This window comes from Anas platyrhynchos, chromosome 4 (genome assembly GCF_047663525.1).
Source record: "Anas platyrhynchos isolate ZD024472 breed Pekin duck chromosome 4, IASCAAS_PekinDuck_T2T, whole genome shotgun sequence".
In the NCBI taxonomy this organism is placed as follows: Eukaryota; Metazoa; Chordata; class Aves; order Anseriformes; family Anatidae; genus Anas; species Anas platyrhynchos.
This window is the reverse complement of record NC_092590.1, coordinates 44,362,494-44,389,645: the sequence shown is the minus strand read 5'-3', so window position 1 is coordinate 44,389,645 and position 27,152 is coordinate 44,362,494. Positions and strand designations below refer to the sequence as shown.

General features: G+C 40.5%; 1 protein-coding gene and 1 long non-coding RNA gene across 4 annotated transcripts in view; one reads left to right on the top strand and one right to left on the bottom strand.

Moving 5' to 3' along the window:
- LOC140002465 (uncharacterized) overlaps nucleotides 1-17,807 on the bottom strand; it is a 141,911-nt gene extending 124,104 nt beyond the window's left edge. Inside the window, exon 1 of one of the 2 annotated variants that reach the window (XR_011809129.1) lies at nucleotides 17,529-17,807. This is a non-coding gene — a long non-coding RNA (uncharacterized lncRNA). The remainder of the gene's footprint in view (nucleotides 1-17,528) is intronic. The other variant, XR_011809128.1, reaches the window with a different exon arrangement.
- INTU (inturned planar cell polarity protein) overlaps nucleotides 12,034-27,152 on the top strand; it is a 48,002-nt gene continuing 32,883 nt past the window's right edge. The window contains exons 1-2 of one of the 2 annotated variants that reach the window (XM_038177938.2): nucleotides 12,034-12,236; nucleotides 22,142-22,728. In XM_038177938.2, the coding sequence (XP_038033866.2) occupies nucleotides 12,124-12,236; nucleotides 22,142-22,728 (700 nt within the window). In that variant the 5' untranslated portion in view covers nucleotides 12,034-12,123. Of the gene's footprint in view, nucleotides 12,237-17,816; nucleotides 18,048-22,141; nucleotides 22,729-27,152 lie in introns of those variants that run through there. The other variant, XM_027456777.3, reaches the window with a different exon arrangement.

The window sequence follows — 27,152 nt, the reverse complement described above, 5'->3', positions numbered from 1 at the left end:
TACATCTTTTCCTGGTGAAGACAAAGGTGTTATACTCAGGTTAGACAGCAGCAAGAATCACTATAAAATGATTCACCCTCATTCATTTTGGCTAGCTCCTGGGTATGCAGATGACTCTTTAACCTGGCCACAAATACTTCTATGTTTTACTAACTACGATCGAAACAGCATATATAGGATAGACATTAGAAAGAGCAGCACATAATGGCAATCTTCTACCTATGTGAAGAATTATCCTTTAAACTGCTAGAAACTGACTTCTAACAAAAATTAGTGGGGAGGATGTAAATATCTGCCACTAAGTGAGGTTTCAAGCACATTAGGTGGTAAGAAACAGGAGGCCAGCATCCCTGACTGCAGAAATGCAGTGCTGTTAACTGACCCCATTAATACTCAAAGCTAAAACTGTTAATGTCAAGGCTTAACTGATCTTACTAGCGCTTGTTAAGAGTCAGATTCAAAGTCTGGAGCTTTTATGTTATTCTTGTTCTTATCTTTAGAGCTAATTTTGAGAGAAGATACCCTTTTAACAAGGCCACCTGGTGAAGCTTCTTCAAGTCTAAACACGGTCACGCCATGAGCTGCCACGTGGTTCACTTTGACCGTTATTGTCCTTTAATCTGCAAAGATGTGAGGTATAGCAACAGGTAGAGTACTTCATGGTTTCAATCTGTTTTACACAATACTTTTTCCTGTAGCACTTCAGCTATTCAGCTATGACAAATTTGATGCGTTACAGATCCAGTTACTCTCTTCAGCTAAAGAGCAATGATATGATATGAATGTTGTCCCATCTTGATGAAGTCAGATCCAATTCATTCAATTCTACTGTGCTTTGGTGTTTATCAAGATCAGGTACACACACACACACACACACACACACACACATACACACACACAGACACACACACACACACACACACACAATCCCACCCTAGTCATTTCCAACTGATTTGCATATTCCAGAAACAGACAGCAAAAGCAACCCCAGACCCACTGAATTCAGAGCCCAGCACCTTGCTTTGTGCCAGTAACATGCTAGAAAGCCCACTGCGGTGTGGCTCAGAGAGAATGATACATCTCAACTTACAACACAGATCATGAGCAGTAGTTGCACCATCTCTGGGTTTGCAGTGGTGTAGTTGTTATTAACATTCATATAGTTTGGAACCTGAAAGGTGTGGATTAAGGCATGGATCATTGTGGCAACTCCACTGCCAAAAAAAAAGTGCTGAAATGATTTTCTAATTAGCCATAAATTAAAAACAACGACAACAACAACAACAACAAATGTATCGTTCACCACTACATAAGGTGGGCAACAATTAAGGATTGATCAGCTGCACAAGTTGTTAGCTACAACTGATTATGGAAGGAAAGGATTTGGATTTGTAAAGAAAACAAGATTTTAAGATAAAAATAATGACAAGACACAAAGTATTTCCACTGCAGCAGTGGCAGATACTGTGTTTCAGTTCCTCAACACCTCTCATTTAGTAATTTTCATCTTGTCAGTGATAACCTTTAGCTCATCTGCCTGCATCTAAGTTCCCAACCTAACAGCTGCTAGCAAAGATCAGAATCCACAGCATCTGAGACTCTGAATGGAGACATTTTCAAATCACATGGTGCAATTGTTCTGGTGGAAACTGTAGTGGCAACTCTCAGCAGTGTGCCATAACAATAAAAAAAAAAAAAACTATTCACAGAAGCTTAAGCTGGTGAGCATGAATCTGATGCTGCTACAATGGGAAAAACTATGGGAGTTTAGGTCTTTCTGAACCTTAAAATTTTTATTGACAACTTGTGATGGGTGCAATAAGATTTCTGTTATTTTTTGTAACCCTTGGGGTTTATGACAGCAAGAGAAAGTCCATCTGATGTTTTCCCTTGCCAAAAGATATTCTTTATGCTTGTTACTACCAGATAAATATGCAATGTAGTATAAGCTTGTCCCTGGTATTCTCAGAAGTGGTTAAAATTTATCTTTTGCTTATCTTTATTTTGGTCAGATATTTTGAAAGTGAATTTGAAACAGTAATCCAATGATGGGGAAAAAAGAATACCTTGGTTTTGCTTTTTTTTTCTTACAAAACATACTTTTTCCAAAACCACATCTGTATTGTGGCCATGACACCTAATTCAAATCTTCAAATAACTTATTTTCTATTTGTAAAAGTGCATTTTAAATCACTATTACTTCATGTGTGCAAGTCTAACACTATGATTCTAATGCTAGCATTCTACACTGGATTTTGCACAAAAGCTTTAAAGTAACAATGGACAATGATTCCCCTTTGGAAAATCACTGTTGTCTGCTTGTTTTCTTATTTCAAAACATACTTCATAGGATTCCTATCAACTACATGTCTTAATTCTCTAATGGGAATATGTCTGTTGAAACTGGTTTACAGTCATGGGACATGATGTTTTTGTTGGAGTTGGTTTTCTATTTCTCTGCATCACTGCGTGATATCCCTGATAATGTCATCAATGTGTGTATGTATCCCAGTTTTGTATAATGTATGCCTTATTTCCTCTGATTTTTCCAAAAGAAACTCAGAGACATAAATATGAGTAATGACTTTTTCTTGATATGCGATCACTGAGACCCCTGAGCACAGTTCAGATGTGACAGATGGTGCTAAAATAGCTACATGGGCTGGGTAGTATAAAAATATGTAAAATGACTAAGGAAAAAAACAGCCAGATTTCCTCATTTTTGGATACAAAAATATTCAAATATAAAATACCGCAGATCAACTTACAGATAAAACAGCAATAAAAGACAGAAGGCGGGACCCTTGGCACATGATGGTGCATAGCTCTCCACAGGTTTGCAAAACTGGGAGGAATCAGAGAAGCAGGAGGAGGCAGCCTTTCCTTGCACCACTTTGCATCCATCTGGCACTATGGCAGCATTTGCACTTTTCCAGAGAATACCCCTTCAATGTCTGCTATGTACACATGTAATCATACATGTAAAACAAATAAGGGTGTAGGGGAGAGTATGAAACTTTTTCTCCTCAAAGGCATTCCTCTGTTATATCCCATGTGCACAGTTGTGTCTCAGGAATACTTTGCATCCCTGGAATCTTTCCTGCACTGTTCTTTCCAAGAAGAAAGATCAGTAGTATGTATTATCAGACACAGAAATTCTGAAAAGCCCATATTTTTTGCAAGGAAATAAATGAACCATCTTGCAGGTTCTCCTATCACTGACAAATTACTTCCAAACTACTCCTAAAGTCCTCCCTTTGTGTATACTCACTCTGTCTTTACTTCTCTCTTTATGAAGAATACACACAGCTTAGAAATCACGTAAATTAGATGCTAGTGACATTAACAGTATTTTTGTTAAGTTTGGGATGGAATTTTTACAATGCATAGGGGAAAAAAACATTCAATTTCTCATCCCAGTCAGAGGCTAGAATATACAATCCTACCAGCCCAGACCCAAATTATGCAATTCCACTTTCAGAAATGGCTATACCCAATATTGTTTTACTTCCATTTTGAGAGAAATCCATGTGCAACTTCAATCATGGTTTGTATTGTGTGTGTTGCATGTACTTGCTGACCAAAACAATCACTGTACTCATACTTTAAATGTCAGGAGGTTTTTCTCAATCTGCACATGGCCTTCACAGCTTTTTCCATCATTGTAGTAATCTTTTATTTGCTAATCACATTGTGAAAACTGCTGTTAAAGTAGAGCGCTGCAGTTACCAGATGTACGTGCACAGAACTTTTAATGCCCTCTAGTGTTTTTTACTTGGAAATTCAAATTTATAGTCAGGGAAAATTTGTTATCGTGTCTGGGTACTTAGATTTTTAAGTCCCTGTGCAGATACTGAAAACAAACCCATTGTAAACATAGCCGTATGATGAAGCACAAAGATTAAGTAAAGCTGTCCTCAAATAAGATAGGCTGTGGGATGACTTCAGTGTCTGAAATTAAAACAGTGAGCAGCAGGCCTCTCAACATCTTTTTCAAACTGTAGGATCCTGTCTATTGGTAAACCCTTGCATTCAGCATATGCCTGCACAAGAAACATGAGGAATATGCACTTGTATCTACGGTCACGTGGTGAGAAAGAAGCTGTGACGCTACCTGCAGCTAAGGAATGAACCTTCCAGAGGTTTTGGGTACAGGATTAGGTAGCTCTGTCCCTGCAGTGCCACTGTCTCCCTTCAGCTATATGATCCTATGCACTTTCTACATGGAAGGAATCAAGGAGGTAGAAAGAGGCCATGTCAGATCAGAATTTCTTGATAAGATGGAAGACCAAAAAAGAGGTGAGATTCCAGAGACTGAAGAAACCGAAGTTGCATGACAGTTCGATTAGAACTGCATTACCACAGTAAGTAAGAGAGAGCGTTCTGTCCCAAACTCCATGGCTGGATGGATTTTTAATTCCACTGGTGAGAAGAGATGGGGATGTGAGAGACTGACATTGAATGTTGTAAGATGAAGCACAAAGAAACAAGAACAAGCTTCAGAAATGCAGAATCTCAGAACTCCTTGGGCTCTCTGTATAGAGCGAGTTTTCACATTACATCGATAAATATAAATTTACTTCTTCACTATTTTTTTACCTCTTTACAACTTTTTGTCACCAGAAAAAGAAAATGCCCCACTGGCATCAGTGGGAGGAATTCTCACAGAGAATGGAAAGGAGGGGGAAAAAAATAAGAGGAGAAAGTCTCGAGTCCAAAAGAGAGCATATCCATAAAGTTCCCCGTACTGTTACCACACCATTCTTTACAGAAGTAGCCCCCTGATAGCAAGCACAGTACCAGAAATCTCCCTCAATAACATCCCCAAATGCAATAAGATGACCTTCACTTCTTGGCTTTGGGGGTGTCACAGGTTTATGCTGTGGCTTTCTTGAGGCACCAGTATCAACTATGGCAGTAGCCAACAACAGTAGTTAGCACCCACTGCCCACTGGCCTAGCCCTTCAGCTGAAGGCTGTGAGGACACCAAATCCAAGATGCAGTACTGGAAGTTGTTCCTACCCAATAAAGAGAAACTTCTGTGCTCAGAGAACTTTCTCTGCTGGGGAGGCAGTGAACTATCCTCCAATGTCAGGACAAAGCTTCAAAAAAAAAACATCAAGCAGAAAAAAACTTTGTTCTTTCATGTTCTTCATAACAAATAACAGTAAAAACCATTTAACCTTTTCTGCCAGTGTATCAAGTTTTATGGCAGTTTGTCATCCAAATAATTTCAGCAGGAACAAAATTATGCTCAGTGGTTTTCCCAAGCAGCTTTATTTACTGTTTAAGGGCAAGGTAGGATAGGAAAGATGCAGCTAATTTTTGTGGGAGAGGGTTTGTTTTTGATTTTAATAGTGAGATGTTGGTGTCCTTTCATTATTTGTGCAATCTTCAGTACTAGAAAGCCTGAAAAGTGACAGCACAGTTGGAGACTGAAACCTAAGTTGTAATTTTATGTATCTAGAAGATGTTGCTTGAATTTAGGGTTCCTTCTGGGCTGTTACATACAAAGGGTTTTGATTTTTTTTTTTTTTTTTTTACTTCTTATCAGCAAGGTAATTGAAGACCGTATCAATAACAAGCAGGAAATAGATGACCTAGATGCTATCTCTAATTCTCTCACTTGGAAAAATAAATATGTAATGGCTAGAAGATGAATTTCTAACTGAATTCTTAGGGATACATCCTCAGGCAACTTCCTGTTGATTTTGACAGTTTTTAGGCATCTCAAGTCCTTTCAGTATGCATGTCTTAACCTCAATTGTGCTTCTACTTCCCAGAACCACAAGGAAGCCCGGAAATAATTGAAAACAAAGAAAAAAAGTGGTGAAGTTCACTTTCTGCTGTAGTTCCTCATCTTCCTCATACATACACTATATGCAGAAAAGACTAGAAATCAGGTTGTAATCTGTAACTTTAAGTATGTCTAGAACATTTAAGCTACAAGAACTTCTTTATAAGTCCCTAAACAGTGGCAAATAGCAGATAAAAAATTAGGAAAAAGTACCTATGAGAAAAAAGGGCCAGGAAACAATAATAATAGAGAAAGCAATAATGTAATGTCCTTAATCTTCGACCTGAAATCATAATAGTGAAAGGCAGTAGTTTATCTATACAGCAATAATCTCAAAAAAGTGATTTGATCGTAAAAACTTTGCTCAGCACCAGGTGGTGCTATTCTGCTTTTTTAAAAAAATCTTATGAACTATTAAATATTTACATTTTTAAGAATAATCTATGATTAAAACTAAATAGCAAGAAAATTATCTATTTTCTCAATTTATAAGCCAATTGTGTGACTGCTCTTTGTCTTATGCGTTCGTGTATTTAAGAAGCAGAGGATTGTCAGCACACCTGATGAGAAAATGTAAAGTGTCTTTAGCCTTAGTAATAATCCTACTTAGCTCATGAATAAACCAGCTATACAAATTATTTAGTCCAAAAAAATGCTACATATGCCTCTTTGAGAGTCTCACATGAACAAGAAAATTCAGCTTAATCCAAAAGCACTGTCTGTGAAATGGCATACAAGTACATACATTTGCTAGCAAATTTTTGAATTACAAACAGGGTGTTGAACTTGTGCTCTGTAATTTTCCTTCAGAGTTAAACCAGATTAATACACAATCTCAACATTACCATTACAAGAATATAGGACATTGTTCTTTGTCATGGGCTACCATCAGTGACTGTGGCATACCCTACACGGCAAAACCCAAATATTAATTACCAGAAGTCAAATAATTAATAGATATTTTTAATTATGAGATCTGAAAATAATTAAGATAAGCTTTTGCCTTCTTACTTAACACCTATAAGGTTGTCATTTTCACAGTCTACATTGAAACTACTCAGATTAAGTGTAGGAATAATGTTCTTCAAAGTAAAATGAAATTTTCACACGATTCTATAAGCTGGACTTGGAAGAAAGATACTGATTTTTATGAAAGAAAAAAAAATCAAGAACAAACATTCAAGCAAAGTTTTTGCAAATAAAACCATAATGCAACACCATCAGGATGCTTGCATTGGATGGGAGAGGCAAGCAGAATTACTTGCTGCTTAAAGAAGATGGAAAGAGTGCACTAGCCAAACACCAGGAGTCCTTGCCACCAGAAACTCAGACAAATGCAGAAGGTGGGGATAAAAGAGAGAAAGAGCAAAACCAATTTTAGGAAATGAGAAATCTGTGAAGGAAAATAAATCTGGGGTCAAAGTTCTGGGATTTCTCTTGCATTTATCATGTTCACCATAGATTCTTACATTTTGCCCAGATGTTCATGTATAGCATAAATTGCCCCTTTTCATGGTTCTAATCTATTTCTCAGAACACCAGATAGCTACAAATTGCATTTAGAGACGAACTTATGAGAATTTAAAAAAATCTTGTTTTATCAGTCTTTTCAATCCATCAATGTCATATTAATTTTTCAGACCACTTTTCCAAGTAGATTTATTAGTAGATTTAATACAGTGGAAGCAAATTTGGCAATGAACCTGCTTACTAGAAAAGGCAGTATAACACAACATTGAACAACCAAGCACTAACTGACAAGTTTCATTATAGGTTTTCATCCTTTGTTGTAATGTAGAGCCCCTGCTTGCCTACTACAACCAAATATAAACAATTTTCTATTTAAAAGGTAAACTACTAGGAAAAGAAAAAAAAAAAAAAACACAGAGGAAAGTAATCCGTAGGCTGTCAAATCTGTTTTCAGATGAACAGAAAACGTGGTCTCTGGTTCATCATTCCTGGATCCCCTCAGTTACCACAGCTTAATGCAATAGATATGTGAGCTTGATACTGAGCTGCCACAGCTTATAGTTTGGCATAACAAAATAAATGGAAGTAGACAGGGGCTTAAGTTAATATGCTGGACTATGAATTGCAGCTGGTAAAATACATTCACAGTGCGTGTTCTGCTGTCTCTGTTACAGGGTAGTTTCATGAGGAAAGAGGTGAGGAAGGATGGAATAGCCAAGAAAGTAACGTTGTGCTCAGTCAACAATTTGCCACAACCCTTAGTTTTTGGACTGCAGTAGGTATAATCTACTTCACTCACAGGTATAACTGAGCTTAAAAAAAAAAAAAAAAAAAAAAAGCTTTTCCTATGAATTTATCACCAGGACAAAAAAAAAATATATATATATCACCGGAACAAAAATAAACTAAGAGAGACCAATTCTCTTTGCTTAGCATTCCTAATTTCCATTAAATCCCTACAATCTTGTCACAACTTCTGTCTTAACCAAATGGAGTTACAGTTAACTCACTTCCATGCAAGCCTTGTACTTATCCCGTCCTGGGTGTGCAGCCAACAATAGCCCAGAGTTGGCTACATCCAGTATATTGGACTAAAGAAGTACGTGCTGCCTCAAGAGGAGTGCAAGAATAGCTAGGACATTTTTGGGGACTGGTTAGTAATTGTCTAGTATTTTCCTCTCCAAATTCAGTGGAAGGAATGAATAGAGACTATTCCAAAAGATTTCAACCGTCCCCACAGTGCTAACATCTCAAAGCTAATGATATAAACAGCAAATGACAAATAGAACGTAATGATAAGCTGACCTTCATCTTTTGCAGCCAATGAAAGCAGATTACTCTTGGATCCCTGGGCGCACTAAAACTCACTAGCCAGCTCAAGGAAGTCAAATATAGCAAAAGTAGCTACAATACTTTGCTATATAGTACTTTGCTATAGCTAAAGTACTTTGCTATTTCTTTTACATCAGAAGAACCAGAATTGCTCTTAAACAAAGCAAAAGGGCACTCATAAGGCAGCTCAACTGGCAGTAAAAGTACCACAAAAAAAAAAGTACTACAGAAGTTCCACTGGAAGGGAAGCCCAGGCACACTACAATTATTTTGTATGCAGGATGCCTGTTAAAATTCTTTTCTGTTGTCATTGCTCTGTTTTTAACATGGTTAAATTTGTTTCTTTCCCAGTCCCTACTGCTTTTGTTTCTTTGCATTGCAGAACTTTTTAATCTTCCTCCTGTTGCATGTATTTCATTGGACAAGAAATACACTGTAATGCCATATTCTTAATACATAGTTAAATACAAGAGCTGATAGACTTCAAGTGTATCGATGGCCTTCCTTTTTCTGTATCATACTGTACACATGCTAAAATCTTGCACAAAATACAATGCAACAGCACTTCATATACCAGTGAAACTTCAGTCTGTAAGACTCATCTAAAATAATTCTTTTAACCGTCAAAGGTTAAAAGGTTCTGAGTTTGCATGAATTGCTTTTGAGAATGAATCCTTCTAGCTCAGAACTCTCCCTTTTAGCTTAAACTTGTGTGCATAGGACATAAATTTATCCAGGGGAAAAAACTATGCAGCTCTGAACGTATACACCGTATCACTTTGGAATTTCTGCTCCCTTTTCCTTTTTCCAGTTGTCATCTGTAAATATTAAGCTTAGCCACACTAAATGTGACATAGTTGTAATTCATATCTAGAAAAACATTCCATTTCATTTTTAAATGAGCAATTTTTAATTAACTGTTTCTCAGCAGCAAAGTGCTGATGAATCTTTCATTTCATATGCTACACAAAACCTAAATCCCCATTTTTCATTTTGGCATATTTTGAGGCACCCTTGATTTATATTTACATGCTTTTTTGGTGAGTTGTAAGCAATTCTAATCAATTCACTATCAATTTTAGGTCAATGTGAAGATATAATATTAGTAGCAGATTATGTTATCATTAAGCCCAGCATTTGGTGAGTAGCTGCAAGAAACTCACAAAAAATGGTCTCCTGTAAGAAGGAACACAGGGACAAAGAAAAGTTGACGAATATCTTGGAAAGGCCTTCTGGCAATGCCATGTGATTTTGATGGTAATCTTTGGTTTTATTGTTCTCTACAAGCAAATGCCAGCCCTAGAAGTGAGTTTCATGTTGTTCTAAGCAAATTGGGAAAACACAACCCCATTGTGTACTAAATTAAACATCTCTGCTCCCTCGGGGCATTAAAAAAAATAATAATAATAAAAATAAATTAATATAGACTAAAGTAAATCTCTGCAGCATATTGCTCTGCTGCTGTTACATAAGGTTGTTCTCATTATACAGGACTGATGGGAATCCAGTGGTCCAGATAATCTGTTGAAGTCCCAGATTGATGTTAAATTCTAGAGTAAACTTTACTGCCTCAATATGCAGATGTGGGGAATTTGCCTCTCATTTGCCCAGGGAAAATACATGCAGTGCTATCATCTCTAGCTCCTAATCATGCTGCTCTCAGATTCTGAGTTGCTGAAAGCTGATTACTTCAAGAAAAGTTATAAAATATTTCTGGACTCATTAATGCTACTTTCAGCAGCATCAGCTAGTTTTTGCCTTTTTTTTTCACCCCCAGTTCAGGATATACACAGGAGTGGACAGCTTAAAATGAGCTCCACTACTTCCTTTCCACCTTCACAGGGCTACTTTTACAATAGCAGACATTCTGTGAAGACATGAAAGTAGCTCTGTTTATGAACAGAAGGAAAAAATTTAACCTTGCCATCTGATCCATACTGCCAGGAACATTTGTATGTAGAACACACTAAGTTTCATATCACACATTGCCCACTGATGTCGTCACCTAGAAACCTGGATTGTGCGTAAGTGGAGTCTTAGAGTAATGGGGACAGGACCACCATGCTATTTGCATCAACTTTCAGAAATCAGGATGTAATATTGTAAAAGGTTCTTCTCACAGTGCCTCCTGCAGAATCATTGTGCTTATTTTGATACTGTACATCCAGAGCTCCTTCAGCCACTGCTACTTAGACCCAAAATTCTGATAGATCCTCAGCTTCCCAAGCAACATAGCCTTGGTGTTGAATATCACAAGAGACGTTTTATGGTCACAGTCCTAGAAAGTACTGCTGCTGTTGCTCACCTCAGCAGATGTTGGTTCTCACATCTTTGACAGTAGCATTATTTTGAGGATACTGCCCTTCTCTTATAATTTCCAGCTGGTATCAAATAAAGGATTTTAAAAAAAAAAAAAAAAAAAAAAAAAAAAAAAAAAAAGATTGAAAGATACCTAGAGAATTCTAGACACAAACTCATGGTGATCCTGCATTCACCCTCTCCAGTGACTTGTTGCCACCATTTCCTCAAGGCACGGTCTCCAAGAAAGCTGAAACTTGTGCTCAGTGTCATGGCCAAAATCCCATCGACTTGGGTGACAAAACATTCAGCAGCTTCCAGATTGTTATTCATTTTGTATCACGCTAATGGTCCTCCTCTTAATGGTCTTTCCAGGAAACCACGTCATTTTTATGTTATTGTAATTATCTCAGACACAATGACTGAGAGGAACTAAAACCAGCATTGTTAATAACTGATTGCGAGGTCTTATTTGTTAGCAATCTGTTAGCTTCTGTTAAATCACATACAGAAGAAAAGTGAAGGAGATGACCAAGTTTTGTCAAATTCAAAACATTACAGAAAGCTGACCCCTCTGCGAAAGGGAGCATAAATGACGGCTATTTATAAGTAAGAAATAAAAACGGCAAAGATTTGGGTCACACTTTTATACTTTCAGATCTCTTTTCATTCAGTGCACAGTGTCAGTTTCGCAGCTGGGAAATCAGTGAGGAGCCCTGCAACTCTCGAATCACCTAGGAGCGCTTGTAATTTCTATTTTGTGAAAGAGGGAAACAAAGGCTGGATTATTTCTGTGGGGTCGTCATTTTTAGCACCGATGTCTAAGGAAAGTGAGTCCACGGGGCAACTCCACTATTTGAATCAAGAGGAACATGAGTGAGGAAAAGCGGTTTTCTGCCATAGCGGGAGAAAACAAGCTCCAGGGCCGCCTCTTGGGAGCTCCCTTACCGAGCTTCCCGAGGGAGTGGCGTGCGGGGCTCCGCCAGCTGTGAGAGCAGCAGTCCCTGGGCGGCAGGTAGGCGCCCCGGGCCGGGCCGGGCGACGGGAGGCCGCCAGCCGCGACCGCCCGGACGCGCTCCTGGGCCGCGCTTCCTTTTGCTCCCCGCGGCGCGGCGCCGGCGGGCGGAGCGGGCGGGCGGGCGGGCGGAGCGGCGGGGGCGGGCGGAGGGGCGCCCACCTGCCCCCGGCCGGCCGCAATCCCCGGTGCGGCGGGGCGGGCAGCGGCGATGAAGGGCCCGCGGGCGGCCGCGATGTTCGGGGCGGGCCGGTACAGCATCCCGCGGCCCGTCACCAGGAACCTGGAGGACCTGGACTCGGTGCAGAGCGTCCTGCTGCACAGGTCGGTACCGGCGGCGGGGACTAGGACGGGGACGGGGACGGGGACGGGGAGGGAGGTCACGTCCCGGGCTCGGCAGGCTCCGGCGCCCCTCTCGCCTTTTGTTGCCGAGGCAGGCAGCAGCACGGGCCGCGGCACCTTCCCCTCAGCCTCTCCGGGCTCGGGCCGCCCTGGTGCTCGGCTCTTCCCCCGGGGGCGCCGCTGCGGCCGCACGCAGGTGAGGGCAGCCCAGCCCGCCTAAGGCGCCTCGGAGAGGTGGCGGCACCCCGCCAGGCTCCGCCGAGCTGCGGCACTGAGTAGAGGTGTTCACACGGGTAGGAGAGCGACTTGACAGAAACTCTGCTGGATCGGCTCCATGAGCGCTTTGAGTCCTCCTTTCAGGAGAGAAGAAAAAGATCTGCCCTCGCACGCAAGTCCCAGATGGGCGATCCTTAAGTGAGTGTGCAGAAGCACTGCCTGAGAAGAAACTTCCTTTTCCCCTGCCTTCACCATCCCTAACAGGCAGTGTTCCGCGGTACCCCACCACAGAGAAACCTTGCCAGTAAGACCGTGTCCAGGAGGCCAGAACAGGACTTTCCAAGCCACCCTTGCTGCCATCTTTGCGCTGGCTGAGGGCTGCTTAACTGCACACGGCAAGCACCATCCCATCCAGCAGTGCCCAACATCAGCTCATCTGCAGTTGTGCCCCTTTCCTGAAGTATTCTCTCTGCTGCATTGATTTTTTTCCTACTGTAAAGAAAAAGTGCACTTTCTCTCAGTGCCAGCTCCAAAGAGATATTGCTATGGGAGCTAACAGCTAATTAAGAGCTCAATTTCTCCTCAGCTGAAAGCACCGAACTGAATAGTTGCTTAAAAACCATTTCTGTGAGCGCTCAGGATGAAAACTGATTGCAGCAAATAGGGCACTCTGGGACCAGTCTGTGTAGCTGCCTGTGCCGCTCTCTGAAGTTGCTTTATCTATAAGCAATAAATGTGCCTGTGTCTTACCAGGGGGTCCTCTGGTATTTGAAATACTGGGAATGCATTTGTTAGTGACTTAACAAAAAATGTTTTGCCTCAAAGTCGGATTAAAAACATGCTGCCCCCTGGTACTGCTTGCATGTATACTTTCAGTGTAATGAGTTACGTTTTTGTATTTGAAACAATTTGATGCAGACTGATTGCAAATAACTTTCTTCCATGCTTGACATGCCTGCTATGTATAGCAGGTGATCCTTAAAAAGCCTGTGGATTTCAAGCAAAGCAAAAACAGTAGGAAAAATCTTATTTGAAATTACAGCTGCATTTCATGTTGGTGGGAACTCAGCCTTCTAAGATTCTTTTCTGAAAGAATGAGATAGGTTAGGTTGAACTGGTGTTCCTGAATTCTTCGTGGCCATCTTCTGTTGTTTCTACTTTCTTCTGAAATACTATTTACAATCCATTTTGACAATCACATAGAGGGAAGCTGATAGAGGGGCTTTAAAAAGATAAAGAACAGTCAATTTATTCAGCACTAGTTTGTTTTCCTATAAAATGTAAATTCTTTTGGTCACAAAGGTAGCCTTCACTCTCTCTGTAGTCTGTTGAAATGTAAATATCCCAATTAAATGACAGTCCAGTATTCCGTTCAATTCATGACACTTTGCTGTGGATCGTCTCTGTATACTGATGTCAGAAAAGCTGTGAACAGAAGATTTAGTAATCACAGTCTTATTCGTGTAATCTTGTGTAAACCTTATTGTAATCACAAAACCTTATTTGTTAAAAGCCTTTGAAAAGTGCCTTTGCCTTTGAAGTAAAGAAAGGTTTTGTTGGTGGAGGGGAAAGCTGTACTCTTGTCATTAATCTTAAACAAAGAGTAACATTCCTGTCTCATTTTTGCTGATGCTGTGCACCAAGGAAATAAAAAGTCAATAGGACTCAATAATGATAAGAACTGGAATGGGCAATCCAGTTTTACCATCAGTTTTTCTTCAGATGTTTGAGTAAAGGAGGTGTTAACCTCAAGAAACTTGAACAAAGATGAAAATGTTGTCCTCTTAGTATTGTCCATCTTATCTGTAATACGTCATGGTACGTCTGTCCAGTTGTTAGTAGAGTCTTCTCAGAAATATCAACTGATTTGAAAACTAACAGAAAGAATTAAGCCACAGTAAGTTATTTAGGCCTTATTTATTTATCAATAAAGAAGAGCTGTTATTGAAGTATGGAAAAGGAGAGGGGAAAGCAGAAGGACACTTAAAATGCCGTTGATAAAACTGGCAATTGGAAGAAAGATTCAGCTGTGTGATCCCCGCACATCCAGTGGGATTTTTCTCACAGTATTACTAGGAACTGGTTTAGCCTGAACTGTACGAAAAACAAAACCAAAAACCAGACAGCTGTGCGATGCAGTCGCCAGAGAATTCTCCCAGTGTGCAGCGCTGTTCAGGTAGTACAACTGTCAGTTCTGTTCTTCACCCCCACGGGCATTTAGCAGGGCAGGTACCCCTGAAGAGGAAGGGGAGGTTGCTGACAAAGCAGTGACCTGGATAGTAATACCCAGTAATTCCTGGACAGTGTGTTGGCACCTCACAGGCATAAACTGGACACTCCTAGGTATCACGCGGAGTTCCCGTATAGCAGAGGGAGCTGTAATTTGCTCCTCTGTACCAGAGGCGTAATGCTGTCCCTATTTTCAGCTCTCTGTTGAAGACAGCATGGCCATATCTGTGATTCAGGCCCAGCACACCTGAATGCAAATCAGTGAAATCAATATGACATTGACAGTGAATTGTGGGCCCTTGTAAATCTGCAAAAATTGTGCCTAACTATACAAAACTAAACAGGACAAGCTAGAGTAATCATGTGCTCTTACAGCTAACTGCTAAAAGAGACTACAATTCCCGGCTCATTTCTTCATCAGGTTGAAAAAATCAGTTGCCAATGTGTACAAATGTTAGTAGTTTAAATTTTCAGGTACATGGACAGTGGTTGGGGAGGAGTCGAGAAGTAACCATGCAACGATACCAGAATTGAGTTGCATGCTCATTGTTTCTCTCCTTTATTAGAAAGGAGTATATCTCATTGGAAAGTCCTATGCACTGTCCTCTTTTAACTACTGTCTACAGCCAAGCATATGTGTAGATATCAAGATAGACTTATTTTTAAAGCACAATACCTCCTGAAGCAGGTTAAGCCAAAAAGAAACAAGGAACTCTTGTTCTGAAATGAATTTCCACACATGGAGTTAGTTCCTTACAGGAACAGCTAATCAGAAAAACCTTTAGGCAAATATGTTTTTTAATTATCCACTTTAAAATGTTCATTAACCAGCTGTCCAGTAAGGGTGAGTAGAAGTATTGGTGCCAATGGCGGCCATGGCGAATTTTTACCATTTGCTTATTAGTATCAGCAACTTAGCGTAGGAGGCACAGGGGTTCATTTGTGAGAAGTATCAGCCCAACTACTTGGACTATGTGTAAAGTGTCTTCAGAAAACAAAGTATTTCAAATCTTTTCCTAATATTTATGCACAAGAAATTATGAGAAGCTTTCTTCTTATGGATTGTGTGGGAAAATCTGTGTCTTTGCTAAAATAAAATCCTGCTGTGTGTGATACGTCCTTCAATCTTTAATTGTTCCCACAGCAGCAAAATTCCACATTGATTTCTGAAAAATACTGAGGTGATTCCCAACTAGCAGTAGACTAAAATCTTCCATTATCCTTTCCTTCATGATATGGTTATCCCTATAAAATATCAAGTGGTGTAAGACTGCCTCCTCCTTTTCGGAGAGCCTATATTTCTCACTTATTGAGCAAACAACTGGAAACAATTAACCAACTCTTGAACTCAGTGAAATTTAACATAACTAACAGGACCATCTGGCATAGACTATCACTTCTCTCCAGAAACACTTCAGTGTGCTGCCATTCACTGTATTAAAAGTGCTTGCAAGTATATGTGGAATTAGGGTGGGTGGGACTGCGTATTTCACCTACCTCTATTAAAATTTTAACTCCTGCAGTATTCCTTTTAGAAAATCCCAACTTATCAGGTGCTTTGGGAAATGCTGCTTATGCAGACTATTCTGTTTTTACAAAGTAAATTGTTTGGGAAATTGGGTACTTTTAAAATATTTTTTCCACCTGTTTTTCTGGAAGCAATAGAAAATATGAAAGTTGATGCATAGCTTGCATTCTGGCAATTGGAAACAAATACGTGAATTTTTAAGAATCATCTACCATGCATGGATTATAGTCTTTGTGTAGAGCATTTTTTGCCAGCTCAGATAGAGGAAAAAACTTACCTTGTCCTAATGCATCTTGTCCTAAACTGAATGAAACTGTACTGGAACAAATTTACTTTTTTTTTTTTTCCCTTTGGTAGGGAATATTTCCGTCTCTTCCTTTGAATAGATACATGTTGTTAAAATCCACACAACAGTGATATATCTTTGAAATAAGCTCTTGTACTGGCACTTTGTGAGGTGCCACAAGATTTAAGATACGTGTCTCCAACTGCTGTGGTTGAAGCCTTAATCATGGGGGTACAAGTCCAAAACATTCTTGTCTGTTAATTCACTTGAAATTGTATTTATTAATGAACATTTCCTTGAGACAGTTTCAAACACAGGAATTTCATACCAGAATTCTGCGACTCTTGCAAAATGTTCCAGCACTATAAAACCTCTCTGCTGAAGCTGTGCAAATATCCCACTGAGCAGAGATTAAATGCAACACATTTAAAATATTCCAACAATTATTCTCCACCCCTTTCCTTATTTACTATGTGTATCCTGACAGGTTTACTGACATAGCTACACAGCAAGCTGTCTGCAGGGCTGCCACGGGTCTTGCTTCTCATGCATGTGAATAATCTAAGTTCTGAAAATTGAGTAAGGTTTGGGTTTTTTTGGGGGGTTCCTCTTTTTACTGTGTATGATTTTGCATTTATTGCCTGCATTGACTGCACTAAGGGGCCAAACCATCTAGCTTGTCTGGCTCTGCCTCACGTCCTTGCCCTTCCTCCCTCATTTACGCACTGTCCTAAGTAGCCTACAGAGAAGTAATCTTTGTTTCTCGTGACTCTTTAAGGGAGTGTAATGGAGCATAACATAGCGCACGGGCGCGTTCTGCTGCTAGCCCCTTGATGAAAACTACGATCTAATTCAGGTTTCTTTCCCTAAATCGGGTTTTGATTATAAGCAGTGCTTCGGGGCTCACCCCAGGACTATATGAGTTTCATCAATAGCCTCTTTTATGGGACCGTAGCTGGGGCCTCGCCGTCTGAGGGCTGAGCAGTCTGTTCTCCATTACGCTTTCCACACTTACCCGCCGAAAGACTTTCAAGAGACTACTGAGACTCAGATGGTGCTTTCGAGGAAGCGGGGCGGGGGGAGGCTGGGCGCTCCAACGGGCTGGGCTGCTCCGCCGGCAAGCCAGAGAGGGCACGGGAGGAGCTCTCTGTGCCGGGCCCTGCGCTACGGCCGCCTCAGAGCACTGCGGGGCCGCCGGGGGCACCCCGGGGCTCCCCGCCGCCTCAGGGCCTCGGAGGCGGCGCTGCGACCGTTAACGGCCGTTAACGCTCCGCACGCGCCGCCGGCTTCCCGCGTCTCCATGGCTCCGGGCCGCGGGCCGCCAATAGGAGGGCGCGGTGCTCGTCACGTGCAGGACGGGGCGTGCTGCGGCTGTCATGGCGTCCGGGGGGCACGGCGGGAGCGGAGCCGCCGCTGTTGTTGCTGCTGCTGCTGCGGGCGCGGAGCCGCTGCAGGGTGAAGGCGTTGCGCGCGCGGAGGGCGGCGGCAGCGGCGGGAGCGGCTCGTGCGCCTCCTCCCTGTCCGCGAGCTCCGAGTAAGGGCGGGGCGGCGGCGGCGGCTCGGGGCTCGGAGGGTCGCGGGTTCGAGACCCGGCCGCGGCGGGGCTTTGGAAGCGGGGTTTGCTGCAGGGTGGCGGGGCGGCGCTTAGCCTGGCGATAAAGGGATTTGTTGTTGTTGTTGTTGTTTTTTTTTTGCTTAGTTTTTAAACTTACAACGAGGGGCTTCCCTGGCCCCTCAGTTCAGGCGTGTATTTCCAGTCCTAATTCACGGCGCTTTGTCGGGGACGTTGTTTTCGTTACGTGAGAAGGAAAAAAAAAAAAATTAGTGGGAGAGCTTTGAAGCGTGTTTAAATATAGTTTTTGTGCTTATCCTGCCCATTTAGTTCAGAGAAACAAAGCTGCTGGAGGTACAGCTGTGTAACTCCATGCCCGTTTATAAGCCACAACTCAGCGGTGACGCATTTCTGCCTGAAGCCGTGCGTTTTTTTGGTTTCGTGTGCTTTTCTTTTCCAATGGTTTCACCTAAAATACCATCTTCCTGTCATTCCTCACATGTTCTGACGATCAAGCTGTGGTACAGTTCTCCACACAGAGCACAACATAAAATATTCCTGTACACGTTGAAAAGCATCGTTTCTGTCACTGCACCACAGAACCATGAGACCCTAATTTTAGGTCCAACAGTTCCTCCTGTTGGCAGAGATACCGCTGTAACACTCCAGCCTTCTAAGTTCAGAAACAAGAGTGGGGTAGGATAGGATCTGTAGTGAAAAAGGAATCTGGTTTTGCCAAGTCACAGGTACAAAGGTAGGTTTGGGAGCTATTTTGAGGTAATGGCATTTCTTCCTCTGCAGATGAGCTGTGTGTGGTTTCATAATCAGCCAGATTTGGTTAAATTAAAGAAAAGTTGTTAAAACTTAGTAATGTCCAGAATAAACTTCTGATGGTTGAACTGATAGTGCTCAGTAGTACCACAAATGTGGACAAAACAAAAGTACGCTGAGGAGCACCAAAGAGAGGTCAGAAATAAGGGTGATAGGAATGCCTGACATACACAGCTGTGAAAGCAGTGTGTTACTTTTTTTAAATAATTTTGTCTATTTTAAGAATTTAACATTTGCTGTCATTTTTGCTACTTGTGATGGATCAGAGCCCCTGTAGGCAGCCATAGCTGTGAAGAGGATGGCAGCTCTGTGTGTGCCACACTGGTGCCTCAGTCCATGGCTCTGCTTTGTCCTTGCTTAGCCAAATGCTGGGGAAACTGAAGATAACGATCTTCCACAGAGTATGATATGGGTGGAATTTAATCATGCAGTGCCGTAAAATATTAAAACCTTGATTTGTTATCTTCATTAGTTGCTTTAAAACAAGGCTCATAGATATTACTGCTTATGAGTTTCTTTGGGTGAAGTCTTCTCTTGCTTCAAAATCAGAACTCGGTTCCTTCATTTCTAGTGAAGGTGTATCTCTTGCCATGAATGTACAACTTCAATTTGCATAGCTGTTCAGATGTTCATTCCCAAGAAGAAATTCCTGTGTGAAACTGTTCTTAGAGGTACGCAGGTCTTCCAGGTTGTTAGATCTCTCATGGAAGCTTTCAGACCTGTACAGGAGCTCAGTTTCTTGTGTGCTTGTTCTGGCACAAGGCAGAGTGCGAGAAATTAGATTATTTTTTTCTCTTGTTTAAAGTAATTGTGAAATTGTAGCATTAGGTAACAAATAAATAAACATATCCTACATACAGATTTCTTGTTTCAGACTTTCCTCTATTTAGGTGCCTGTAGGGATCTGTATTTGGAAAGTCATAGCTCCTTTTTAGTGTGCCTTAGTGACAATGCCTTGAAGGAAAATAGTTTGTTCCCTTACGATACGTTCTCCATTCCCTGTGGGCTTATTCCTGTGGAACAATTTTACTCTGTGTTTTCTTCCTTGACAAGCCTTCGATCTCCTTCTGTTTGAGTGGACCAAGTGTGATGCTCCTACACATCCCTTTCTTTTCTTTTTTTTTTTTTTTTTTTTCTTGGACCATCAAATAAAATAGATGACAAGTGGAGAACATCATTGTATGAACTGATATCCAAGTTGAAAGTTTGATGTCTACCCCAAAGACCACAATCCCATATGAAGAAGGAGTAAAAATTTTGTCATATGTCACAGGTGTTTCTGCTTTGTTGGTTTCTAATGTTCCCTTCATGAACCTTGTGTTTCCCAGTTTTGCTTACGCATGCCAGAATGCACTAATGTTTTTTTTTTGTTTGTTTGTTTTTTAAAAAAAAAGTAAGTAATATGCTGTCATGTTATTTCTTACATTCTACCTTTTGCAATGGTAGATCAGATAAGTGTCTGTCCACAAAAGCCATTAGGTGTTGCTATCATTCTGATACTTCCTTGAGTATTTTACTCAAGACTTGAAGTAAGAGCTTGCAAGCAATACAAGCTCTGATTTACTCATGGCCATAATGGCATCAGGAGTAGCCAAATTATCACAGGAGGCCACTTTTCTTCAAGAGAAAGTGCATGATGAGTATTCCTGTCTGCAGCATCCTTCCACATCTTTGAGTCTCTGGAGTTTCAGGAAGAGAGTATTAGCAACATGTGTTTGTTGTTTTTTTTTTTTTTGTATTCTTTTTTTCCAGCAAGATCTTCCCTCTGAGCCGTTAAAGGTGCTGTGATGCAGCGTCCATATGTAATGTTGGCTGCTCAGCTAAGTTCTGAAGCAGTATCGTTAATCCATGTATTCAAATTATGTGGTAATACTATGGTTTTAAACAAAGCTTGCTTCCTCTATTCAGTAAAAGTACCTAGTTCTAGTACAAAGTGTTTGAATGTACGTTAACGTCACACAATTAATGGTAGTAAGTATTATGTGAGTCTCTATTCCGTTTTTAACTTGTTTGATTTTTATCAGTGCAGTCTCAGATTTGCAGAACAGGAGATGTGGTTGTCATTAAGTTAGTCCGTGCCGTTTTCCAGGGGCAGGGAGTTTGAGCTGGTATTGTCTGTTGGTGGAAATCTTCCATGCAGAATATCCCAGATGTGCTTACGCAGACTGCTAATGCTGATTCTGTGTGTCCGTGAGATCAAAAAGCTCTCTAATATTTAGCTTTAACGTTTTGGTAAATTAAAACAATGATTGCTCTCCCTATTTTGACTGCTGTGATCCTCACGCTCCTCATGTACTAGTGCTCTGTGGTTCATCTTGGAGTGGGGGAGTTGACAATTTGGCCTGTTGCCTCTTCAGCTATCCTTTTTTTCCTCAACCAAAAGAGCATGATTTCCTTCAGTCTCTTTCCATTTAAAACATGTTTATAAACTACTTATTACTTGTTTCTGTGCTCTTGTTGCAGTTACTACATCTTTCTTAAACTGTTTGATCCAAAACTGGACATGGTTGACACGTTGCCATTGCCAAATTAGGACAAAAATGTTCTCTGCCTTGCCGATGGCGCTCCTGCTAATACATCCTGCACTTGCCTTGCCCTTGCAGCAGCTTGATGCTAGTGGCTTAGTGATCTGCTCCAGCTGCAGGAACTTTCTGTAGCAGCACTGCCTATTTACTTTTTTCTCCTGTGTTTTTGTATGTGAGTTTGGGTATACTAATTTTAAACGTGTCTTTAAACATGTTACCTGGATTTCATCTGTTTTTTTGTTATGTTAAGATTTTAAAATGTTCTTTACTTTCAATGACCTTGCAGTACAAGTCTCTTAAGTGTATAAGGGGAAAAATAATGGGAGAGAACAAATAGGATGTGTTTCTTTTTCTCAAAGCCAAAGCCCCATTGTGCCCATGAATATAACCACTAATTAAAACTTGTAATGCTTTTGTTTGCTTGCTTTCAGTAAAGACAGCACTTTTTGCAATGACTATTTTCCTCTAAGGCGTTTGAAGAATCAATTTTAGTATCTGGGAGGAAGGTCTTTCCTTCCTATATCCATCATCTGTCCTGGAAGAGCTCCTATCTTCATGGCAAACTTCAAGTGGCTAAGCTTCCAATACTCAAGAGGCAGCGTAGCTTTTTTTTTGCCTTGCACTCTGTATTCCCCTCCCCACTTGGAAGTAAGCAGATGTCACTTGCATAGCAGTCATCCTTATCAGAGCTATCACTGATCATTCTTCTTTCCTTCCCAGTGACCTTGAGCCTGAATGGTTGGATGGTGTCCAGAAAAATGGGGAATTATTTTATTTAGAAATGAGTGAAAGTGAAGAAGAAGCTTTACTTCAGAACACCTGTCCAGAAATACCAGCAGTGAATCATGTCAGGTTTCGTGAAAATGAAGCTGAAGTTATTCAGGAGGGATCACGAAAAGAAAGAAAGTATGAACTGAAGAAATTGACAAAAATATTAAAAAAGAAGAATCTTTTACCAAAGCATTCTGGTAAGAAAGGGAGTGGAAGCTGTAACGTGCACTCCACTGGTCCTACTTCCATACTGAAACACCAATCCACTCAGAAAACGGGTGTCACTGTTCAGCAGAAATACAAAGATATATATGTTTATGTAAATCCCAGAAAACTGTGCAGTGCTGGAGAAGATGAGCAGCCAAGGCTTCTGGAGGCCTTGGTAGGGATCGTTCATCAGTCATCATGGAGCAGCAGAAGAGCAGAAAAACAAGGCAAGAAGGATAAAGTCATCAGAGGAATCAGTGAAGAGAAGCTTGTAGTTCATGGTTTGGTGCCAGGTAGTTCAGCAATGAAAACAGGTCAAATACTGATTGGTAAGTAATCAAATAAACGCACTCTTCTTTAAAATAAAGTTTGTTTGTTTTTTTGAGAGGCAGCTGACTTGAATATTCCCAAGATGTAAGTATAATTACAACAACTATTTTGTTAATTCTTGAGGTGGTATTTTAAATAAACATCACTGCGTTGGATGTTTTACTACCTATTCAATTTTACTGTATTAGTGGTTTCAAGAATATGTGAAGTAAACCAGAAGGTGTTAATACAGCAAGGAGATGGCCGTCCATTTAGCCTATAAGGAGTGAGCAGCTTGAACTTAAGAAAAACAAATACTTCTGCCCGCCTTTACTTAATGCAGAATTTACTTTGTAGATAAGTGAGACTGGGGAAAAACTTTAGTAGGCCAAAAACTGTGTTTTGTATTCATTCTTTTCTACCACCCCTCTTAGATAGGATGCTTTACCGAATATCCATTAAGTGGATTTTGAGACACAAAAATGAGGAAAAAGCATTGAGTGAAGTATATTCATATGTTATAGACTTCCTTTGTGCACAGCCTTGTGTGGATATTCTTCAGTTTAGCAACAGCTTCTTCAGCAATTGTGATCAAATGGCTTACAAATATTTGGAGAGGCTGTAGGCCTGAGAAGGCAGTGAGCCACAGTGTAGCAGCTCTCCTGTGTGCTGGGTTGGCTCCTCAGACACTTCCACAAGCTGGTACAACTAAGTAACCTGGCAGAAAACTAACCCAGAAGAAGTATCACCTGTCTAGTTTCTGGTGGTAAGTTAAACTGGGTTACAGAAGGTCTGACAAGCACCAGGGCTTGAATGACACAAAGGAATGAACTTCTGTGGCCAGCAGCGAAGGAGCAGAAGCAAGGACTCCCACCTCTAGCATCGGGAGGACACTGAAAGGACTTAGCACTCATGAGACCCCCAGTGTCAGGGACAGTAAATGTGAGACAGCTAGCCTGCATCTCTAAAGGGCAGGAGATGGTTAATTGCCCCTGAAGCTCCTCCCTCGTAAGGAGAGAGCAAAGATGTGATACTGGGTAGAAGATCATGAAAATCTTATTAATGTAGTAGCACAAATCCCACAAAGTCAGCGTGAGTGCGTTTGAAATTCCAATGTTGTGTGCATAAAAAGGCAAATCGTGCTTTGACTAGCTGATTCTCCTAGCACGTGTTTTCAGTAGGGATGCTAAGGAATACTCCAGAGGGAAAATTGGATAACTTTCAAATTTTACCAGAAAGAACTGATTAGTCAAGAAGTGGGGGATGCGGAATCAGAGGAGGAGGGAGGGAGTTTCAGCTTCATCTGCTGTGCTTAATATAATGGTATTTAACCCAATTAGGGTAATGGTGGGTATTTATAACCTGCAAGTTAATTTGGGGAGACAAATTTTTCTGTAACTACCTGTCCATAAGAGCAGCCATGAAGTCAGGGTATAGGCAAACGTGAGGTCTAGGAGATAAGGCTAACCTTCTCTGTGATTCATCTTCATCTGCAGCATTTGATGTTTCCCAGAGCTAACGAGCACATTAGGACAATTGTTTGATGTATTTTTTTGTTTCGTTTTAAATAGAAGAACACTTAAATTAATCTAAGGACTCTAGCAGTGTAATGTGTGTAGGGTTGTCGACCAATATTGCATTGGTTTTACATGTTGGAAAGAAATATTTTCAAGCATACTATAGTTATTCAGCTTGCAGTTGGGAAAATGAGCTGTGTTCTGTGCCAATGGTATAAAGTATATAATTTGAAAGTATTTTTATGTGAAAATTATACATCTATAGTGAACACTGAGTACTCTAAAATTTTTATGTGGTGCCTAGAAGCAGAGAAGCTTTGCATAAATTAGATGCTTAAGTTTCAATGCTGTCAGCATAAAGAATACACAGTAAAAATAATTTTGTTCCTGTGGAAAAAAAAAAACTGTCTGGTTTACTGTCTCTGCACTGCACATCAGAGGATGAGATAGTTACAATATACACCCAAAGCATGATTTAGAAGCAGTTGTAGTTCAGTAGATGGCCTCTTCACATCTTCTCAGATCCTCAGAGGATCTGAAGATGGATAGGAAATTTAACAAAAATACAGGAGAACTTATAAGCTTTAGGAATTCTGTTCTGAATTTTGGAAACATTCAGTAAAGAAAGCTGTGGTCAGTCTAAAATGAAAGTATTTGCATAAATGTTAGTAATTTCTGGAGCTGTTGCAAATGAGAAATACCTGATCATGATGCATGATGCCTGCTGGCTGGCTTAGGTATAACTTTGTTCATCTTCATTAACTTGCAGCTTCCTGCTTTACTTTTAGCAACCTGTGAGGGATGGTTGCAGGACATTTTTGTGAGGGATGCAGGCCATTTTTTTTTCCTTTTTTTCTTTTCTTAAAGTGGGTACCAAGTATATTTCCCTCTGCAGGAGGCTGGGATTGTGCCTATGGCGGCTTCCTTCTGCCACTCCTTGCTCCTGACTTCTTGTTTTCCTTTGCTGCATCAAGACTCCTCCACAGACCGTAGTCCTTCAGGGAAGGGATCTTCTGTGGACCACAACCCTTCGCCTAGTGACTGCTTCACTTTCTTAAATAGACTTGGGCAGAAGTGCCATGGGCTCCCATCACTGGGCTCTGTTTTGGGTGCATCGTGAGTTGCTTCAAAACTGGCTGAGAGTAGTGACACTGAGCTCCTTCCAAACAGGTCACTCCTGCAGCACCCTGCTCCCAAAATCCTGCCAGGTGTGCTGAGGAGAGTGTTCTAACTCTCCCGTCTTAACAACTGAGCTCTCTAGATTTCCTCCCTAGGACTTGTGTTTGTGATACATAAATAATCGAGTTACTGATTACCTGATATTTTCATTAGGAATTCAGCTGATTTATCAGCAGCAAGTATGTTAGGTATTTTAGTGGCTGCTAAGGTTGAATCAGGAGAGAGACTAAGCACTCTTGTTTTTTAACTTTGAATGACCAGTTACAAAGTGGTTATTACTTTAGAGTTTTTAATAGAAATAACGGCTTTTTTTCCCCAATAAATAATCATTTTCCTCAGGTGGCTTCTTCAATTTATTCTGAAATGTGTATCCTGTACAGCATCAGAAAATGAAACATCTGTTTATTATTTGTGCAGTGCACTTTAACTTTTTTAAGTTTGCATATGGAAGTCGTAAGTCTTGTTGCTGTAATTTATTAACCAAGTAGAATGCAGCCGCTGACCATATGAAAGTAAATAAAAGTTTTGTAAGCCAAAAAAAAATGATGATTTAACTTTGTAAAAAAAAAATAAAATAAAATAAAAATGACACTGTGTCATTTTTCAGTTCGTTTATTTATTTACTTTAACAGCCCAGTATCCATCTTAAATTTATGAATCAAGCAAGTCCTCATAGTTTTTTTAATATTCTTGCTGTCACTTCCATTTGTGTTACAAAATACAATTACTTTTATCTTATGTTCCTTAAGTGTCTTTAGTATTTTTGGAGTATTTTTTCTTTCATTAATTCATTATTAACAATATGCCAAGCCTCATCTGCTGTGTAAATCTTTCTAGTTTCATCTCTAACTGTATCTTCAAAGATAAAAAGCTCCGCCAAATACTCACTTAGATCCAGTCAAATAAGGGTTGTAATAGGAAATGCCATTATAATTTGATTTCCTCCCCTCTCTCAACATCGTGTTGAAACCTATCCAATTTACAGCAGGGGATACTTTCTGTAAATGCTGATGATGGCCATCTTTACTGTGGTATAAATGAAAAACTAATTTGAATGACACTGAAAATGCAGAGAAGTTCTTTCACTATCAGAGTACGATCATCACCCTCTTTGCTGTTATCTTTTGTTCTTACTACATTCATCGCTGAGGATCTGAATGCTTTGCAAGAATTCTCTCATCTGACCAGTAGGCTCAACTGTCAAAAAGATGTGAGCACCACCTAGGGAGAGGGATTATTCCTGAAGCATAGTGAAGATGGACTATAACAATCTGGCTTTGAACAGCTATCTAAAAGATGCAGGCTACTGTTACAAGCTTCAGTTGAAAGATCCAGATCCCAACCCCACTTACTGATGAATGGCTTTCTGTGGGGTTTTAGTAATTCTGTTGGTGTTAGGAGGGAGGGTTATTTATTTCCACTGAATAAAGAAATGCTTAAGTAGTAAACTTTGCTCCTTTCATTTGAATAGTGCAAACAGTTTTTACTCTTTTGGAGTACCTCTGCAGTTGCAGAGGACTTGAACTTTGGACCTTCATAATATCTGAATTTAGCAATTGGACACAGATCGCTAAAACAGGCTATTGTCACTGGAAAGTGGTGTGTGTCTTTTAAATTTGTGTAGTACAGACAAGTTTCAAACAATAATCCATCTACAAAAGAAACCTGCAGTCATCCTCAGACAGTCAAGGTAAATACTGTTTTTTGTCATTTGCAGAGGATGGAGCTAAGAGTTCTGGCAGAAAAAA